Source organism: Agelaius phoeniceus, chromosome 25, assembly GCF_051311805.1.
Source record: "Agelaius phoeniceus isolate bAgePho1 chromosome 25, bAgePho1.hap1, whole genome shotgun sequence".
NCBI classification, from domain to species: Eukaryota; Metazoa; Chordata; class Aves; order Passeriformes; family Icteridae; genus Agelaius; species Agelaius phoeniceus.
In genome coordinates, this window is record NC_135289.1 from 2,434,258 (window position 1) to 2,448,777 (window position 14,520).

A 14,520-nucleotide genomic window follows, 5' to 3' on the forward strand; every position below is an offset into this window, starting at 1 on the left:
CCAATTAAAGGATTTTTTTTCTCCCAGCTCCAGCTTTCCGGAAAACAAAGGCACAGTCACACACACCCCTTCCAGCAAGTGGAAATTCCTGCTGCTGGTCTTCTGGGAATGGGCAGGAGCCTTCCAGCTTCCATCCAAGCTTTTGGAACATGGAATGATGCTGGGAATCCTTCAGAAGCTCGGGAAATCCCCACGAGGTTCCTGATGGGTCTGGGCAGGTCCTGCAGGGAGCAAAGGGGACAGCAAAGAGCAGAGGGACGTGGTCAGCTTTTGCTGGCCACCACCACCCTGTTTCCAGCAGAAAATTCCCATTGCAGAGGGAGGAGGAGGAAGAGGAGGATGAGGAATGCCCTTCCTTGCTGTCGGTGCCCTCCTAATCTCGGTCTCAGCGCACTCAGCCTGTGTCAATATTTTGACTCAAAGCTCGGGGCACTTTGTGTCCTTCCCCCGGGAGGTGACAGAGCCGTGAGCGCATCTGAGAGCGAGCTCCGGTGATAAAGAACTGCTAAAAATCTAAAAAACCACTCTGGGTGCTGGGAAAGAGCGGGGGTCATCCAGCCTCCCCCTGCCCAGGGCGTTCCCCATCCCCTTGGGCCACACCCTGCCATTCCCAATATTCCAGTGAGGTTTTCCAAGGCTTTTTTCAGGGCTCAAGGGTAATTTGGGTGTCACGATAAAGAAGTTCTGGTGATAAAAAGAAGTTCTAAGAAACTGGAAAACAGCGGGGTCACCCAGCCTCCCCCTGCCCAGGGTGTTCCCCATCCCCTTGGGCCACACCTCCCCCCAATTCCCGATTTTCCAGAGCAGTTTTCCAGCCCCATTTCAGGCCCCAGGGGTCATTTGGGTGTCCTGACTCACCTCACAGCCTCGGGATCCCGCCTGGATACACCACAGGGCTTTGGCAAAGCTTTTCCAGCTGCAGGGAGGCTCAGGGGCTTCCCCTCTGGGGTTTCCTGAGGGTTGGAGGTGGGGACTGGGGATTTATCCCAGGGTCCGGAGCTCATCCCAGTACTTACCTTGCTGGAGCAGGGAATTGTGAGCCAGGGAACCCCTCAAGCTGCTCCCAACAAACCCAGGAGCTCAGAGACCATTTGGGATGGCAGGGTTTATTTGCTACAGGATCCACGGGCGCACAAATCCCGAGGGATGGGGATGGAAAGGAGCAGAAATGTCCCTGGGAATGCTGTGGCACTCCATGGGCTGGGAGAGGGGCTGGAATTCGCTTCCTCTAGGCCGAGAGGGCGAAGCCCACGCGGTTGTTGGCCATGTCGAAGACGGTGTAATATTCCTTCAGGAAAACGTTTCCCAGGATCCAGAGGGGCTGCCCGTCCTGGGAGGGCAGGTAGGTGGCCTCGATGGCCAGGGTGCAGTAGCCATTGCTCTGGAGGGGGGAATAACAGGGGGTCAGCACCTCCAGCAGCACGGGGGGAGCGTCTCTGCTGCAGCTATGGGGCCTTGGGAATGCTCGGGGTGTTCCCGGTGCCTTGGGAATTCTTGGGATGTTCCCACTGCCTCGGGAACTCTCGGGATGTTCCTGGTGCCTGGGGAACTCTCGGGATGTTCCTGGCGCCTCGGGATGTTCCTGGTGCCTCGGGATGTTCCCAATGCCTGGGGAAGGCTTGGGAATTCTTGGGATGTTCCCGGTGCCTGCAGAACACTCAGGAACTCTCAGAGTGGTGAGAGGAACTTTCGGGAATGCTCGGGATGTTCCCAGTATCTGGGGAACTCTTGGGAACTCTCAGGATGTTCCTGGTGCATGGGCAGCACTCAGGAACTCTCGGAATGTTCCCGGTACCTGGGGATGTTCCTGGTGCCTTCAGGAGCTCTCAGGAACTTTCAGGATGTTCTCAATGCCTCGGGAATTCTCAGAATGTTCCGGGCGCCAGGGGAACTCTCAGGATGTTCCTGGTACCCGTGGAACCCAGGGGAACCCTCGGGATGTTCCCCGTGCCTGGGGAACCCTTGGGAATTTTCAGGATATTCCCAGTGCCTCAGGAATTCTCAGGAACCCTCGAGATGTTCCTGGGAACCCTGGGGAACTCTCAGGAACTCTTGGGATGTCCCTGGTGCCTTGGGATATCCCTGATACCCGGGGAACCCTGGGGGAACCCTCAGGATGTTCCCAGTACCTGGGGAACCCTGGGGGAACTCTCGGGATGTTCTGGGTACCCGGGGAACCCTGGGGGAACTCTCGGGATGCTCCCAGTACCCGGGGAACCCTGGGGAACCCTCGGGATGTTCTGGGTACCTGGGGAACCCTGGGGGAACTCTCGGGATGTTCCCAGTACCCGGGGAACCCTGGGGAACCCTCGGGATGCTCCCAGTACCCGGGGAACCCTCGGGATGTTCTGGGTACCCGGGGAACCCTGGGGAGCTCTCAGGGTGTTCCCAGTGGCTCAGGAACTCTCAGGAACCCCGGGGATGTCCCTGGCAGCCATGGAACCCTGTGGGATTCCGGGCTGGACCCCACAGGCCCCAGACGTACGTTGAGGACGTAGGCGGCCGGGGGGAGCACAAGCCGGGCGCCGCCGATGCCGAAGGTGAGCTGGGGCATGCTCTGGGTGTCACTGCAGTCCACAGCGTACTGAGGGGACAGGGACACGGGGTCATGGCGGCCAGGGGACACAGGGGGACACACACACCCCACCCCTGGCAGCGCCACACCATGGAATCACGGAAAGGTTTGGGTGGGAAGGGAATTGAAATCACCCAGTGCCACCCCTGCCGTGGAACGGGCACCTCCCCTGCCCCAGGGTGCTCCAGCCTGGCCTGGGACACTGCCAGGGATCCAGGGGCAGCCACAGCTGCTCTGGGAATTCCATCCCAGCCCCTCTCCCAGTATTTCTTCCCAAAATCTCATCTAAACCTGCTCATGGAGTCCTGGAATGGTTTGGGTTTGAGGGACCTCAAAGCCCATCCAGTCCCACAACTCCCACTGCCCCAGGGTGCTCCAGCCTGGCCTTGGACACTGCCAGGGATGGCACAGCCACAGCTGCTCTGGGACATCACCCCAGCCCCTCCCCACCCTCACAGGGTGGAATTCCTTCCCTGCATCCACCCTAAATTTCCTCTCCTTCAATCTGAACCCATCTCCCCTTGTCCTGTCACTCCAGGCCCTTATCCCAAGTCCTTTTCTGGCTTCCCTGTAGCCCCTTCAGATCCTGGAACGGGCTGTGAGGTTTGCACGCAATGTTCTCTTCTCCAGGCTGAGCATCCCCACCTTTCTCAGCCTGAGAGGAGAGAACATTGTGTGCAAACCTCTGCAGTCCCTTTCCCTGCAGGTGCCACCTGAGTTTGGTGGGACCTGGTCAAGCCCAGGGTTCTGACTCCCACGCAGGCTCCCCACTGCTCCAGACCCCCCAAACCCCCACACTCACCCCATAGCTGGTCTCCTGGGCTCCCAGGGCCTCCAGGATGCTCTCTATGTACTCCTGGGGCACTGTCAGCAGGAATGTCCCCGTGTCCACGATGGCCTGGCAGCCCTGGCTGCACCAGCCGGTCACTGACTGCCCGATGGCAACCCTGGCAGGACAACGGGGTCAAGGACGTGGTGTTGGGCACCCCTAAACCCAAAGCATGGAGCCTGGAGCCCTGCAGAGCAGCAGCTGAGCCAGGGGGTGATGGCCAGAGGTGCAAACACCACTCACTCCTCAAGTGCCACCTGCCAGTAGAGCTTCTGTGTCACCGGTGCCCAGGTGATGTCCCCCTGTAAGAGCTGAGGGTCCATGCCCCCCAGGATGAGCTCGCCCCCGTAGTCGTAGGTGGGCTGGCTGTGAGCAAACAGAGCCAGGAGATCCCTGTGGTGAACATGGGCTGGAGAGGGAGCAATCCCCGAGGAACCCTCAGGGGGACAGGCAGGGGACAGCAGGATGTGAGGGACACCAGGATGTGCAGATAGGGGACACCGAGACGTGTGGGCAAGGGACAGCTGGATGTGCAGATAGGGGACACCACAATGTGAGGGCAGGGGACACCAGGATGTGAAGGGAGGGGACACCAGGATGTGAAGGGAGGGGACACCAGGATGTGCAGGTAGGGGACACCATGACATACAGGTAGGGGACAGCAGGATGTGCAGGAAGGGGACACCACAATGTGAGGGAAGGGGACACCAGGATGTGAGGGAAGGGGACACCAGGATGTGAAGGGAGGGGACACCGCAAGGTGCAGGCAGGGGACACCACAACATGCAGGTAGGGGACAGCAGGGTGTGCAGATAGGGGACACCAGGATGTGCGATGGGACACCATGACATGTGGGCAGGGGACACTAGGACATGCAGATAGGGGACACCAGGGTGTGCAGGTAGGGGACACCAGGATGTGAGGGCAGTGGACACCACAACATGCAGGCAGGGCACACCAGGACCTGCAGACAGGGCACACCAGGACCTGCAGACAGGGGACACCATGATATGAGGGCAGGGGACACCAGGATATGAGAGCAGGGCACAGCAGGACATACGGCCAGGGCACAGCAGGACGCTGAGAGCGCCCTGCAGGGTTCTCACCGTGAGAAGTAGAAGCTGAAGACGGGCTCAGGCAGCTGGTTCTGCTCCAGCATCCCCGCCAGGGCCGTGGCCGTGCCCCCCACGGCCAGCGAGGGGAAGGCCATGCCCAGGATGCCGTCGAAGGCTGCGAAGTAGAACGGCTGCGTGGGCTCCTCCTGGCTCAGCCCCAGCTCCTGCTCCCGCACCGTGATGCTCTGGATCTGCAGGGAAAGGGGGTCTGAGGGAAGCTGCTGCTCCAAAGGTGCCAACAGCAGCAGGCAGAGGGGAAAATTGGGAAAAAAGCCCCAGGATTTGGGGTAAAACCCAGCCAAAGGCCAGCTGGTGACTGAGGGTGTTGCAGACATCTTTTTATGAAAAATCCTTTCCTTAGGATTTTTTCCTCCTGAGAAGCTGAGAGGCCTCAGGAACAAAATGTAACCAATGGTTATCTGCTGCTGTGGAATGCAACAGGTGCATCTGGGATTGGTCTCGTGTGGTTGTTTCTAATTAATGGCCAATCACAGCCCAGCTGGCTCAGACTCTCTGTCCGAGACACAAACCTTTGTTATCATTCTTTGCTATTCTTATCTTAGCCAGCCTTCTGATGAAACCTTTTCTTCTATTCTTTTAGTATAGTTTTAATGTAATATCTATCATAAAATAATAAATCAGCCTTCTGAAACATGGAGTCAGATCCTCGTCTCCTCCCTCATCCTGGGACCCCTGTGAACACCACCACAGAGGGTGGCAGTGAACACTTTTCATCCATCCTGCCAGGCTTTGTCCAAGTCCAAGACAGGTCAGATCAGCCCTTAGGCTGCTCCTGGTGGGGACACCCAGGCAGGACATCCAACCCAAACTTCTATCATTCGTATCAATAAATCCCCCCTTTAGCAAACCGCCCATCGCTCCAAGCACCACCCCCTGAACCTGACCATGAACTCAAGCTTCTTTGACCAATTTTCAAGCCTGACCCTCCTAGGAATCCCACTAATCCTCATCTCAAGAACACTCCCAGCTGTCCTACTACCATCCCTAGATAATCGATGAATCACTACCCAACTCTCAACCCTCCAACTACGGTTTATCAACCTAGTTACAAAACAACTAATAACGCCCCTAGACAAAAAAAGGACTCAAATGAGCCCTAATTTTAACACCCCTCATCATCTTCCTCCTACTCATTAACCTTCTAGGGCTGCTACCCTACACATTCACCCCAGCCACCCAACCACCCACAAACCTGGCCCTGGGGACTCACCCTGAGCGTGTCGGAGCCCAGCACGATGGTGACGGAGCCGCTGCCGTAGGACACGTTGTAGGACTGGCCCCTGGGCGTGAAGGTGGCCGAGGCACTGGGCTGGAACTTGGCGTGGTTGACTGGGGAGGGAGAAGAGGGAAAGCCCTGGGTATGGCCAGCGAAATCCCATGCACTGGGACACTTCACTGCTCAGTGCTCCTTGGGGTAATCCCAGGGATCAGGCCCTGGTCTGCAGTGGGATTTCACTGCTGGATGTTCCATCTGTGGGATTTCATTGCTGGGTTGTCCTTGGGATAATTCCTGGGGATCAGGTCCTGTTCTGCAGTGGGATTTCACTGATGGGTGCTCCATCAGTGGGATGTCACTGCTGGGTGCTCCCTTAGGATAATTCCCAAGGAGCAGATCCTGTTCTGCAGTGGGATGTCACTGGTGGATGCTCCATCAGTGGGATGTCACTCTTGGAACCTCCCTGAGATAATCCCCAAGGATCCGGTCCTGTTTTGCAGTGGGATTTCACTGCTGGGTGCTCCATCAGTGGGATGTCACTGCTGGGTGCTCCATTGGGATAATTCCCAAGGATCAGATCCTGTTCTGCAGTGGGATTTCATTTCTGTGTGCTCCATCAGTGGGATTTCACTGCTGGGTGCTCCTTGGGGTATCAAGTCCTGTTTTGCAGTGGGATTTCACTGCTTGGTGCTCCCTGGGCTAATCCCCAAGGATCAGGTCCTGTTCTGCAGTGGGATTTCACTGCTGGATTCTCCATCAGTGGGATTTCACTGCTGGGTGCTCCACTGGGATAATTCCCAAGGAGCAGATCCTGTTCTGCAGTGGGATTTCACTGCTGGGTGCTCCATCAGTGGGATTGCCAGGAATGGCCAGGGAGCACCCCTGAGATCCTTGGGGTGGCCAGAGAGCACCCCTGAGATTGCTGGGATGGCTGTGAGGATTTGAGGGCTCTGAGCTCCCCAAGGAAGCCACAGCAACCCCAGATCAGCATCCCAGGCTCATTTTTTTGGCATCGTGATGTCCCCAATGTGGCAGGGGAAGGACACGGAAGAACAGGGGCAAGGACGTGGCTTTGGGCACCCGCAGCACCTAAACCCATCCTGGGGTGCTCTAAAAGGCATTGAGCCCCGTAGTGCTGGGATAATTGGCATTAATTAGTGAGCACTGATTACTCCTAGGAGCAGGAACTGCTCACAGCATCCTGGGCTACTCACAGCAAGCAGGACTCTTGCAGTCCGTGGAGGGCACCCACAGGTTGGCGGAACCGGTGTCAAAGAGCACCAGGAACTTTTGGGGGGGCTCCCCAATGCTGATCTCCCCAAAGTAGGAGGACTGGAACAAAACAAAAAAAAAAAAGGGAATTTTCATTGGCCAGGGGATCAGGGACAGAGCAGGCTCCCCCCAGCCAGGCAGGAGCAGGCTGAGCTTTTATCCTGCCTCTACTCCCCCAAAAAATGGAATATTAAATCATTATTGTGGGTTTGTTTCATACAGAAAAGCCTGGCTCTTCGTGGCTGGGGATAAACTTCCTTGGGGTTCAAAAGAGAAGTTAAAGAGTGGAGGAAAAAGCAATGTAAGGGTGGGGGAAAAAGCAATTTAAGGGTGGGGGGGAAAAAGCAATTTAAGGGTGGGGAAAAAAAGCAATTTAAGGGTGGGGGAAAAAAGCAATTTAAGGGTGGGGAAAAAAGCAATTTAAGGGTGGGGGAAAAAGCAGTTTCTCACTGCTGGAGGCTCAGGGGTGTCCAGATTGCTGTGGCAGCCGGGAGGAGGAAGGACAGGCAGGCAGGGCACTCACGTCCAGGTGGTTGGCTATGGGCTCCCTCACCACGCAGCCCTGGCTGGGCTGGTATTTCTTCACTGGGTCGTATTTGATGTGCCTCAGGAAATCATCCAGCACCCCAGCTGCCCTCATCTGGTCCCGGATGGAGAGGCCTTTCTTGAGGCTGATCCTGCACGGACAGAGGCAGAACACAACAGAGCACAGCAGGACAGAAGAAGATTTCAGCATTTTCAGAGGGCTCGGTTCTCTGGGCTCCTTTGGGACGTGACAGGAGCTCTCCCTGTGCCAGGAGCTCTGCAGATCCCCAGGAGCTGCTCTCCACATCCCAGGAGCTGCTCTCCATGCCCAGGACCTCTCCATGCCCCAGGACCTCTCCATGCCCCAGGATCTCTCCGTATCCCAGGATCTCTCCATGTCCAGGATGTCTCCATGCTCTCCCAGGATCTCTCCATGTCCAGGATGTCTCCATCCCCCAGAATCTGCTCTCCATCCCCCAGAATCTGCTCTCCATCCCCCAGGATCTCTTCCTGTCCCAGGATCTCTCCCTGTCCCAGGATCTCTCCATCCCCCAGGATATCTCCATGTCCAGGATCTCTCCCTGCCCCAGGATCTCTCCATCCCCCAGGATCTCTCCATCCCCCAGGATCTCTCCATCCCCCAGGATCTCTCCATCCCCCCAGGATCTCTCCATCCCCCAGGATCTGCCCCGCTCCGTGCCCCCCGTGCATCCTCCTCGCTCCCATCATCTCCCCATCCCCTCTCTCCCTCCCCGGCCCCGTCTCGCACCTGACCGCGCCCCCGGCCAGCTGCAGCCACGCCAGCACCACCGGCAGCCACCTCATGGTGCTCGCAGCCCTCGGGAGGGGCAGAGCCGGGCGCGGCCGCCGGGGCTCCGCTTTTATCCCGGCACCGGCTCTGATCCGCCGGCCACGGGCACCTCCGGGCCGGCCTCAAGGGCGGCTTTGTGCCCCGGGACCCTGCGGGATCGGCCCTATCAAAGGGCAGCCGAGCGATAAGGGGCAGCTCTTATCGGGGACCGGGGACCCGACGTCACCGCGCTGGGTCCGGGCTGCGCTGGCCAAAATCCCCGGAGCCGCTCGCCAGACCTTGCAGCGGGACAAAGGGACTCGGTTCTTGGGAAAGGCTTTGGTCTGCTCTCCTTCCGCCCGCGGGGAGAGGGATGGAGGCGGGGAGGACACGGGGCAAGGAGATGGAGCCCAGCAGGGTCCTCCTGTGCTTTCCTCCAGGACAGTCCCCAGGTTCCTCCACTCATTTCCTCCAGGGTGATCCTCAGGTTCCTCCTCTCATTTCCTCCAGGGTGATCCCCCAGTTCCTCCTCTCATTTCCTCCAGGGTGATCCCCAGGTTCCATCTCTTCCTTTTTTCATGATTTTCTCCAGGTTCCTCCTCTCATTTCCTCCTCTCATTTCCTCCAAGGTGATCCCCAGGTTCCTTCCTTTCCTTTTTCTAGGATGGTCCCCAGATTCCTCCTCTCATTTCCTCCATGGTGATCCTCAGGTTCATTCTCTTCCTTTTTTCATTATTTTCTCCAGGTTCCTCCTCTCATTTCCTCCAGGGTGATCCCCAGTTCCTTCCCTTCCTTTTTCCAGGATGCTCCCCAGGTTCTCCCTCTCATTTCCTCCAAGGTTCCTTATCTTCCTTTTTCAGTGATGTTCTCCAGGTTCCTTCTTTCATTTCCCCCAAGGAGATCCCCAGGTTCCTCCTCTCACTCCCTTCAGGATGATCCACAGGTTCCTCTAATTTCTTCCAAGGTGGTCTCCAGGTTCCTTCTCTTGCCTTTTCCAGGATGGTCTCCAGGTTCCTTCCTTCAGGGTGATCCTCAGGTTTCTTCTCTTCCTTTTTCCATGATGTTCTCCAGGTTCCTCCTCTAATTTTCTCCAAGGTGTTCTCCAGGTTGCTTCTCTTGCTTTTTCCAGGATGGTCCCCAGATTCCTTTTTTCATTCCCTCCAGGATGGTCTTCAGGTTCCTTCTCTCATTTCCTCCAAGGTGTTCCCCAGGTTCTTTCATTCCCTCCAGGATGGTCCTCAGGTTCCTTCTCTTATTTCCTCCAAGGTGATCATCAGGTTCCTTCTCTTCCTTTTCCCATGATGCTCTCCAGATTCCTCCTCTCATTTCCTCCAAGGTGGTCTCCAGGTCCTTTCTCTCATTCCCTTCAGGATGATCCCCAGTTCCTCCTCTCATTCCCTCCAAGGTGGTTCCCAGGTTCCTTCTCTGCTTTGCTCTGAGGTGCTCCCCAGAGCTGTCCTGCCTTCCCCTCTCCATCACCATCCCAGACCTTCACTCCAGGACATGGGCTCGGTTCCATGTCCTGCCTGCTCCTGCTTTCACTGTTTGGACAGAAATCCCCCAATTTTCCCATTCATTGGTTTATTTTGAGGAGCACACGATTCCCTCCCCATCCCACATCCAAGGGCAGCTGCTGCAACCCCCAGGAAGGTGCCACCCACCCTCAGGGTTTAACCCACACTCCACACCCTCCCAGAAAGTCACAAAATTCCTTGTTTGTCTTTTTTCCCCATGAAAACAAAAACCCACAAGCACACATTTCCCAAATTGCCAGCAAGCACCCAAACCAACCAAAACATTCTGAGTTATAACCCAAATCCTCTTTAGAAAATGGACCAAAATGGGTTTGGTCACCATCCAAATATTTTCTAGCAAGCAAACCAAAGCTTTTTTGAAATAACTGAAATATTTTCCAGCAAAGGGGCTGTTACCCAGATATTTTCCACTGCTTGCATCCCAAATCCAAGGAAGACAGCTCTTGGAGAAGACACCTGAGGGAGGTGCTGCGGCAGGAATTATGGATTTGGGGTTTCCAGCAGGATTTAGGGGTTTCCAGCAGGATTTAGGGGTTTCCAGCAGCAGAGATGTGGTGATCCCACGCAGAGCAGGGATCTCACACCCAGGATTTCCCTCAGGGCCTGGCTCTGGGCATTCCCTCTGTTTTGCTTTCAGTTTCTCTTCTGTGTTGGCTTGGTGGCCCAGCTCCAGCTCAGGGAATTCCACCTCTCCACCAGGAGATTTCCCGGGATTCTGCAGGGGGTGAGCCCAGCACCCCTGGAAGCTGCAGCAGGGGAGGTTCTGGGGATTCCTCACGGCCCCTTCCAGGACCTGCAGGGGCTGCTCACCAGGATCTGGAGAGGGGGGCAAGGGGGAAGGGGTTCAGGCTGAAAGAGATGAAATTCAGGTTGGGTATTAGGAAGGGATTCTTCCCTGTGAGGCTGGAAGGGGCTGGTGGAATTCCCAGCACAGCTGTGGCTGCCCCTGGATCCCTGGGAGTGTCCCAGGCCAGGCTGGATGGGGTTTGGAGCAATCTGGGGCAGTGGGAGGTGTCCCTGCCCGTGGCAGGGGTGGAATGGGATGGTTTTTAATTTTCTTCCAACCCAAACCAGGCTGGGATTCTCTGCCCCCAGAGCAGCTGTGTTTATGAACCCACACAAGCGCTGGGATCCTTCACGAGCTGCTTTTGGTGTTTTGTTTCCAAAACAGAGGTCACAGCACACAGGAACAGCTTCCATCACATCAAAACAAAGATTCTTCTTTTTCCTGTGAGCAAAAGATGGGTAAATAAACTGTAAATACATGGTTGGGCTCCAGGTCAGGCATTTAAATTCCCAAACCAGGTGAGGATCAGCCACTTCTTGATGATCAAAACCTAAAGGGGGCTCTGAGGGAGCTGGAGAGGGATTTTGGACAAGGGGATGGAGAGACAGGACAAAGGAAGCAGCTTCGAACTGGCAGAGGGGAAGCAGCACCAGGAATTGTCCTGTAAGGGTCTCCCCATGGGTCACCAGCAGGGACAACCACGCCATTGCATTTGTTCTGCTCAGTTTCGCACCTCAGGGCAAACCAGGAGCCCTCCTCAGGTCACAGAGCTGCTCCTGGGCGAGGCACAGCCTGGATTATCCCTGGGAAGGGCTCAAAGGAGCAATGGCACAGGGCAGCTCAGCCCCCAGAGCACCTTTGCTCCTCTGCCACGTCAGGAATGTTCACTGGCCAAGGCGCCAGCACAGGTGACAATGGCAGCAGGAGCTGGAGGTGGCACTGGAGCACCTGGGCCTTTCAGCTGGAAAAATCCCACTCGCTCAGGGAAGGAAAAACAAATTAGATCCCATCTTTACAAGGAGCCTTTTCCATCCCCTGGCCTGTAATTGCCGACTTCAAAGCTGCCAGGGCTCTCAGTAATGAATTCACCTCCAGCAGCAGGAACCCAAACCTGTTCTGCTGCCTCTGAGCAGCACTTCCAGACCAGCCAAGTCTGGGGAAAAGACAGAATTCCCAGAAAGACCGAGGGCAGCCTTCCCAGGGGCTGGAATTAGGAAATGGCTTCATTAACAATCATTCATTAATGATCCTCCACTCGAGCAGCGTCACGCAGAGGGACAATGAGAAAACAGGGAGCTGGGAATGCCACCCCTGGTTTGGTGTTGCTGCCAGTGAACAGCACAGCTGAGGTAAGAAAAGCAAGAATTCCTCAGAAATAACAAACACATTTGAGTCTCTGCAGAAATAAAGATCCTTTAACCCTCACCACCTCCCCTTTCCCCTCCCTGGAAGGCAGGCAGAGCTCACAGGGACTCCAGCCTCCTTCCCTGAGGGAAAAGCAGGGGAAAAAAATGGGTTAGAAGGGAAAAAACTCTCCCAGATGAGACCATGGAGCACTGTTCCCATCAGCAGGTTCTTGAGAAGGGGAAGAGGGGAAGATCTGTGTGTGCATTCGCCCGGAGAGGAAATAGCAGGGGGAGAAATCTGATGGATTAACTCAGACTCAAACAAGAACCACTTGAAAAGGTCAAGGCAGTGACATTCCCTCTGCTCAGCCATGGCTGCTCACCAGACTTCCCAAAATTCCAATTCCAGGTGGAGGAAGGAGCCCAGCAAGGCCAGGACAGTGCAAAGGGGGTCACACAGAGCCATCCCCACCCCTGGGGCTCAGCACCACCCAAATCCACCTCATTTTGCTGCCTAAACCCTTTTGGAGAGCCAGAATCTCAGCAAACCCCTCACTGAAGCAGCTCATTCCTCAATTTTCCATTTTCCAGTTGCCAAAGCACCAGGCTGAACCATCTGAGCCCGGGACAGAGGAGAGCTCAGAGCATCCCCTCAGCTCCAGGGATGGATTCCAGAGCAGCTCTGGGAGGGTTTTTCCCACCTGGCTGCTCCAGCTGGATGCACAGAGCCCAGGATGGGGCCCTGAGAGCCAAAGGAAGATTTCTGGATGCATCCAAGGTGAGGATTCTGCTGAGGAGTGGGAGGATTTTCCACGGCTGGAGTGTCCCAGTCCAGTTTCCCATCCAAGCCAGCAGCACCTGGGGGAAAGCCCAGCAGAAGGTGGTGCCAGACCCAAAGGAAAATCCATAAAAATCCACTTTTCCAGGGTTCCATAAGGACTGGGGAAACACTCCCAACCCGAATAAAACAGCCACGGGGAAAACCAGACCCCAAATCACAGAATTGAAGGGATGAGGGAGCACGGACTGGAATTCCCTCCTCACTTCCCAGTCCCAGCCCGGATCCTCCTCTGGAAGCGTTTCCCCCACGGCCACTAGAGGAAGCTGCGACACTGCTCAGGGAGAGTCCCAAAAGTGTCACCCGAGCTGCGGGGACAGCCCCAAGCACCCCCGGGAGAATCCTGTGGAAAAAATGCGAATTTCATCATTGGCTTTTGGCAAATATTCAAATGAATATTACATGTGCTGTGTTAGAAAGTGATGCTGGTTTAATTCTTTTAAGTAGTGTGTTAAATATAGTTTTAGGTTATTTTAAAAAATGTTAAAATAGAAACTGTGCTATGTAGGATACTTTTTTAAAAGAAAGGGCTTGCAGGGAGATAGCAGCCACAGGACACCTGAATCTTTCGGAGAAAAAGAATTTATTGCCCCATTATCAGGAGAAATTAACTTCTTCCCACCTCGGAGGTGCCATCAGGATTCAGAGGAAGAAGCTGACCCTGCCCAGACAGAATCCTGTGTTGGAATGGAATTTATGCATCATGGATGAGGTGTATGAATATGCAACAGGCTGTTGCTTTTAAGGGTTAATCCTCTGTAAACGTGGGGCCTTTTTTGGGCTTATTTTGCTCAGAAAGAAGTACCTGGACTGTCCACAACTCTTTGTTTTTATTGTCTCATATTGTCCCAATTCAAATTATTATTACTCTAATTGTATTACTATTTTTATAACCATTTTATTACTATTAGACTTTTAAAATTATAAAAACTAGTGATTTCCCAACACAAAGCTCTGGTGGAGCCACCCAAATGGGATTTTGCCAGATTTTTTAAGGAACCCCAGCGCTGGAGTTCTGGATGCTGAGAATTTTGGATTTTCTGTGCTGACAGACTCTGACTCCCAGGAGAGAGTTCAGTCAGCATTTGACCTGAACACAAAGCACCGTCTCAAGTGCCTTCAATCCTGACCTCGACAGAGGTAGAAAAAAAGGTAGAAAAGGTAGAAAAGGTAGAAAAAAGAAGCCAAACCCCAGCACTGCAGAGGGAATTCCCTGACCCCAGGAGCTCGCAGACCCTTCCACGCCACCCTCAGGGACACGTGGCCATCCAAGGACAGCCCCAGCCCCGAGCTGCTGCCACCCAAGGCACCAAGAGCCACCCCAGAACCTCCCCTGGAATTTAATTTCCCTAGAAAGGACCCTCACGGAAGATGAAAACATTCCATCCTCTTTTCCCTTTCTGGGGAAAAAGGGATTTTTGTATTTCTCAGCTCCAGCAGGTTCCTACAGAGGCTCCAGAGGGAATTGTGCTGTCCCAGAGGGTGACACCGACGGCTTAGAAATTCTTTATTTAAATACTTTATTTAAAGCTTAACGCAGTTAACTTTTTTATATATATATATATATATATATATTTATATAGATAGATAAGATATAAACAATTTCTTCTCTCACTTCCCTAAATGAAAGCTGGATTTAGGGGGATACATTACTTGGGGTGGGGGGGGCTG

General features: G+C 54.7%; 1 protein-coding gene across 1 annotated transcript; it reads right to left on the reverse strand.

Moving 5' to 3' along the window:
- Positions 1-19: 19 nt before the first annotated feature.
- Positions 20-8,378, reverse strand: PGC (progastricsin). Its single transcript, XM_054648549.2, has 9 exons — positions 8,323-8,378; positions 7,552-7,705; positions 6,971-7,088; positions 5,751-5,869; positions 4,511-4,710; positions 3,648-3,770; positions 3,378-3,522; positions 2,486-2,584; positions 20-1,381 (listed from the first exon to the last, which is right to left on the reverse strand). Exons 1-9 carry the CDS (start codon positions 8,376-8,378, stop codon positions 1,229-1,231), a joined length of 1,167 nt encoding a protein of 388 aa, XP_054504524.2. The 3' UTR covers positions 20-1,228.
- Positions 8,379-14,520: the final 6,142 nt, after the last annotated feature.